The sequence below is a fragment of the Microcaecilia unicolor genome, chromosome 10, assembly GCF_901765095.1.
Source record: "Microcaecilia unicolor chromosome 10, aMicUni1.1, whole genome shotgun sequence".
NCBI lineage: Eukaryota > Metazoa > Chordata > Amphibia > Gymnophiona > Siphonopidae > Microcaecilia > Microcaecilia unicolor.
The window spans coordinates 24,293,204-24,299,203 of record NC_044040.1 but is presented as its reverse complement, the minus strand read 5'-3'; the positions used below and the strand labels follow the sequence as shown (position 1 = coordinate 24,299,203).

At 49.6% G+C, this 6,000-nt stretch overlaps 1 protein-coding gene across 1 annotated transcript in view; it reads left to right on the top strand.

The window, feature by feature from the left end:
- Positions 1-6,000, top strand: part of ODF3B (outer dense fiber of sperm tails 3B) — a gene marked incomplete in the record, with an annotated part of 59,265 nt that overhangs the window by 14,070 nt on the left and 39,195 nt on the right. Inside the window, 1 exon segment of the mRNA XM_030216493.1 lies at positions 4,697-4,798. Coding sequence (XP_030072353.1) covers positions 4,697-4,798 — 102 coding nt within the window.

The following is a 6,000-nucleotide window of genomic DNA, read 5'->3' as shown; positions in this document are numbered from 1 at the left end:
CAAGAGTTCTCAGAGCTCAAGGAGAGGGACAGAGAACACTTACAGAAAGACTGGCTGTAGGGTGAGGGGACTGGAGTGCTGGCTATGAGGGAAAGAGAATGCAGGAGTACCATCTGTCAGGAAAGGAGCCTTGGCTGTTGAGAATGAAAGGGTGCACGAATGCTGGCTGCGAAGTGAGAGGGTGGAGGAGCATCAGCTTTCAGGGCCGCCGAGAGGGGGGGACAGGGGGGACAAAAGTCCCCGGGCCCGGCGCCGCCGCCAGGCCCGCCCTCCGTCGCTCCCGGAACTAACCTTAAGCCTCCTTTCACTTCGCATCAAGCAGCAGCAGGGCAGACCACTCCTTCCTTCCGTGTCCCGCCCTCGCCTGACGTAACGTCCGCGAGGGCGGGGCACGGAAGGAAGGTGGAGAGGTCTGCCCTGCCATTGCTTGCTGTCAAGTGAAAGGAGGCTTAAGGTTAGTTCCGAGGGCCCGGCCCGGTAGCGGGTGGAGGGGGGGCCCGGCGACCTCGGGTGGGTAGGCGGCGGGGGGCCGGCGATCTCGGGTGGGCGGGCGATGGGGGGGCCCGGTGACCTCGGGTGGGGGGGGGGCGGGTGGCGGCTTTGTCCCGGGCCCGGCTCCAGCTCTCGGCGGCCCTGCCAGCTTTGGGAGGAGAGAGAAAAAGAAAAGAGAATGGGAGAGCATCGGCCTTTGGGAAAGAAGATGAAAGAGTATTGGTTTTAAAGGGAAAGAGTGCTGCACCAAATCATCCAGGATCTTCAACCACTGCATGAAGAACTATGGGAGGTTAATATTCAGTGGCCCAGGCATCATTTAACTTGAAATGCATTTAAAGATATAGGTTTCTTCAGGAGCACTAGCTGTTAAGTGCCACAATTGAAAATTAACATATACCATTAAATGTCCACTTATAAGTTTAAAATTATACCTGCTATTTCCCTGTCAGCACTTAGACGGATGTATTATACCTTCAGTGGCTGAATTTTGTACTGAACATATACCGCCTGATATTGAGCCAGTGGCAGTGTTTTTCTAAACGCTGATCAGTACTGACTAAAATAGACCCAGATGCTGGGCCGTGGTCGGGCATCAGCATTGAATATCCAGGTCTGTAGTGACACCTGGAATTGATGCAGGTATTGATATTGAGCGCTGGACCCACACACCTAAGCGGGCAAACTTAAGACGGCTATTTACGTGGTCCAGTTTGCCGGTTAGGAATGCGGGCACCAAGCAATGAGTATTGCCAGTGCTGGCATAACTTCCAGGACAGTCCTGATACTGGCTGGACCCTGGTGGTCAGAGCCGTTATCCAATGGCATCGTCCAGTTATGTGCCACTGAATATTTGCATGATTTAAATGTAGTCCAAAGAGCATCAATTTGGAACTACTGCCCGGCTACTGTGTGCCCTGTGCGGTAATACAATTTTTTACACGCATCCGATATGCGCATCAGAAAATATTTTTTATTTTCTACCACGCGGCACTAACCAGGTGGTAATTGGCAGTGTACACACTGATGATTACCGCTTGGTTAACGCGTGAGACTTTACCACTAAGTCAGTGGGTGGCGGTAAGGTCTCAGGCCCAAAATGGATGCACGCCAATTTTTATTTTGCCGCACTTCCATTTTCGGCCCCCAACAAAAGGCCCTTTTTTACAGGTGCGCTGGAAAATGAACCTGCGCAGTTCCAAAACACGCACCTACAACAGCGTAGGGTATTTTTCAGCGCGCCTTAGTAAAAGGACCCCTATAACGTTCTCAAAAAATATAAATAATTTTTGTGGCCTATCAGAAGGTGGATATATTCAGGGAATATTCGCCATAATGGTGTTCTCCAATCAATACCAGCATTCCTCATTGTTCCTTATTTTTACTCCAGATACCTTATCTTTCCAGTGTCTTTCATCGCATCACTTTATCTTATACACAGTCTTTGTCCTTTGTAGTTTCTATGAAGTCTCTAAGATACACCGAGGGGCATAATCGAAAGGGGTGCCCAAGTTTTCCTGAGGACATCCTCGCAGGATGTCCCGGAGAAGGGGCGGGGAAACCCGTATTATCGAAACAAGATGGGCGGCCATCTTTCATTTCGATAATACTGTCGGGGACGCCCAAATCGTGAAATTTAGGTCGCCCTTAGAGATGGTCATCCTTAGAGATGGTCATCCCCGATTTTCAGTGATAATGGAAACCGAGGACGCCCATCTCAGAAACGACCAAATCTAGGCCATTTGGTCAAGGGAGGAGCCAGCATTCGTAGTGCACTGGACCCCCTCACATGCCAGGACACCAACCGGGCTCCCTAGGGTGCACTGCAGTGGACTTCATAAATTGCTCCCAGGTGCATAGCTCCCTTACCTTGGGTGCTGAGCCCCCCCCCAAAAAAACCCACTACCCACAACTGTATACTACTACCATAGCCCAAAGGAGTGAAGGGGGGCACATACATGTGGGTACAGTGGGTTTCTGGTGGGTTTTGAAGGGCTCACATTTACCACCATAAGTGTAACAGGTAGGGGGGTGGGCCTGGGTCCACCTGCCTGAAGTGCACTACACCCACTAAAACTGCTCCAGGGACCTACATACTGCTGTCAGGGATCTGGGTATGACATTTGAGGCTGGCACAAAAATATTTTTAAAGTTTTTTTAGGGTGGGAGGGGGTTAGTGACCACTGGGGGAGTAAGGGGAGGTCATCTCCAATTCCCTACTGTGGTCATCTGGTCAGTTCGGGCACCTTTTTGAGGCTTGGCCATAAGAAAAAAAGGACCAAGTAAAGTCGGCCAAGTGCTCATCAGGGACGCTCTTCTTTTTTCCATTATCGGTCGAGGACGCCCATGTGTTAGGCACACCCCAGTCCCGCCTTCGCTATGCTTCCGACACGCCACCGTGAACTTTGGTTGTCCCCGCAACAGAAAGCAGTTGAGGACGCCCAAAATCGGCTTTCGATTATGCCGATTTGGGCGACCCTGGGAGAAGGACGCCCATCTCCCGATTTGTGTCGAAAGATGTGCGCCCTTCTCTTTCGAAAATAAGCCTGACAGCGAGTCCGACATAGTGCTATGTTTTGCTTCCAGCTGCATCAGGGAAATCGACTCTGTTTAATGAATAAATTTAAAATTAACATCTCCTGAATTACTCATTCATATGTTATTTACAAAAAAGTCCATGTACTCACTAATTTACCATGTTCCATCGGCACTCTGTTCACAAAGGATTTCATGTTATTCAATATGGCGATATGGCGATGACATCTGATATACACTGATTAAATAAAGGTCAGCTGATCCCATAAACCAATCGAATTACACCAGCGAACACCAGTCTAATTCTTCATTAAGCCCATTAGGTGCCACTGTTTTTTTAAGTCAAATTCACTGTGTATCTTAGACTTCATAGAAACTGCAACTTACAGTCTGCAAGAGCAAAGACTGTGTTTAAAATAAGTGAACGTTTTTTGTTTTTTTTTTTCAAAAGTCTATAATTCGATGCAATAAAAGACATTGGAAAGATAATGTATCTGGAGTAAAAATGAGGACCGATGAGGAATGTTGGTGTTGATTGGAGAACACTATTTTGGTGACCACCTTCTGATGGTCCAAAAAAAGTTCACATTATAATTTTTGAGAAGTATTTCTTGTGGCAGCCGACAGCTCAGCTTAAACTACACTGCAATTGACCCCATAATGTTTTTGTTGTTGTTGTTGTTGCTGTCATTGTCCCATCACAAACCCCTATTTCAGAATTATAAATTTAACTGCAATCAAGTGCAAATTTAATTGGCTGTGTTATAGCCAACTAGGTTTTAGACAAATTTTCAAATGCTGAAAATTCTCCTGAATTTATCTAAGTATGACACAGCTGGCTAATTCGGCGCAGAACCCGATACTGAAAATGTCTCCAAAATTTTGCCACTTGGTTTTTAATTATTACACCAGGACTTCCATTCCTTCCAACAAAATCATTGTTCACAGTACATCCTAGGAACTATCTTCCACATTATCACTTAACTCACTCTGGACCATGAGAGGAGGGTCCAGTCAGGGCTGCCGAGAGACTGGGCCAGGCCCGGGACAAGGCCGCCCCTGGGGCCCCCCCCCCACCCGAGGTTGCCGGGCCCCCCCTCCACCGGGCCCTCTCTCCACCCCCAGGCCTTCTGCACTGACCTTAAGTGCCTCACCTTCGAAAGCGCAGCAACAAGCAGCGGCAGACCACTCCTTCCTTCCGTGTCCCGCCCTCGCGGAAGTTACGTCAGGCGAGGGCGGGACACGGAAGGAAGGAGTGGTCTGCCGCTGCGTGCTGTGCTTTCGAAGGTGAGGCGCTTAAGTTCAATGCCAGGGAGCGACGGAGGGCGGGCGGGCCGGACTGCGGAGGCAGCGCCGGCCCCCCCCCCCCCCCCGGAGGCCTGGGCCCGGGGAATTTTGTCCCCCCCTGTCCCCCCCCTCTCGGCGGCCCGGGGTCCAGTGTGGGTTATGGGGATAAAAGCAAAACACTGAAGGAGGTGTTATTTCAGGGATTCCACAGCTTGCTGCACAGACATTGGTGTGGGTAGAAAATGGTCCCATTGCTCTCAGCAAGGGTGGCTAATGTACAGAATTGCTGTATACAGTAGTGAGAGTGATTGCAGTATAGGCTTTGTAGACCTTTTTACTTTCCTTTTTTAACTCCTGCATTATCCATCTCTGTTCTCCGTAGGCACTTATTCTCCAGAACGCTCAGGGAAATCAGCCTACTATTCTGCCCCCATGTATTCAATGGCTGCTCGGACAAAGGGCTTAAGTAGTGACCAAAGCCCAGGTGAGAATCTTTTGTAAGGACTACACCTCAGATAAAAGCTCACAGTAGCAAAAAAACTCCAGGTAAGAGCTTTCAGTAACAAACAAACATGATATAATAAACCTTCAGTAATGACCACATCCCAGGTAAGACATTTCGAGCATTGAGATCAGAATTGAGATGTCAGGCCAGGATTAAGGCACAGGCAAACTAAGAACATGTCTAGGGCTCAGGTGTTTAGGAGGGGCCTTGCCAGATATGTTAATTCAGTGGATCTCAAGGCAGACTTTTCTCCTAGTAAGTCAGATGCTGAAGGAAATAAGAGGGGGAGGGGATGGAGGGACCAGAGCTGCCACCACACACAGGCCTGTCTTTTCTCCCCAAACCATAAACATTGTCCTCTGTTTGCAGAAGTTAGCGAGCAGGAATTCTGATTTGTTTCTTCTTCCTCTGCCAGTTTTTAAATTTTTTTTGTAGTCAGAACCACACAAGCTACATATCTGCACAACTATGAAACGGACTCCCAAATGCTGTGAGAACAATCTGTGACCACTGAAACTTCAGGAAATCACTCAAAACTCACCTGTTCAAAAAGGCCTATCCCACCGATCCAACATAAATCCCCACACCCAGCAACACAGTATAATTAATGATCGTACTGGATAGGGTTACAATATTTTGTCCCCCAGCAAAACACATGCCATGCCCTGCCCCACCACACACCTCTCCCCGCCCCCTTTCACACCCCACCTGCCCCCTTTCACACCCTCACTCCACACTCTTTCACACCCTCGCTCCGCCCCCTGTCACATACCCCGTCGCCCCCCCTCCCCGTCACCCCCCTCCCCTTACCTTACTACTGCCCTGGTGGTCTAGTGACCTCTTCGGGGCAGGAAAGAGCCCCCTCTTTCCTGCCCGGAGCGCTGCCCTGCATGCATCCTTCCTGTTGCTGATCCTCGGCACCGATTCAAAATGGCCACCGAGAGTTGAAGTCTCGCGAGATCACTTCAACTCTAGGTGGCCATTTTGAATCGGCGCCAAGGATCAGCAACAGCAAGGATGCATGCAGGGCAGCGCTCCGGGCAGGAAAGAGGGGGCTCTTTCCTGCCCCAAAGGGGGAAGAGGTCACTAGACCACCAGGGCACTAGTAAGTAAGGGGAGGAGAGGCTAGCAATCTGCCCTTTTGTCCGGATTTCTGGACAAACAGGCAGATTGGCAAAACC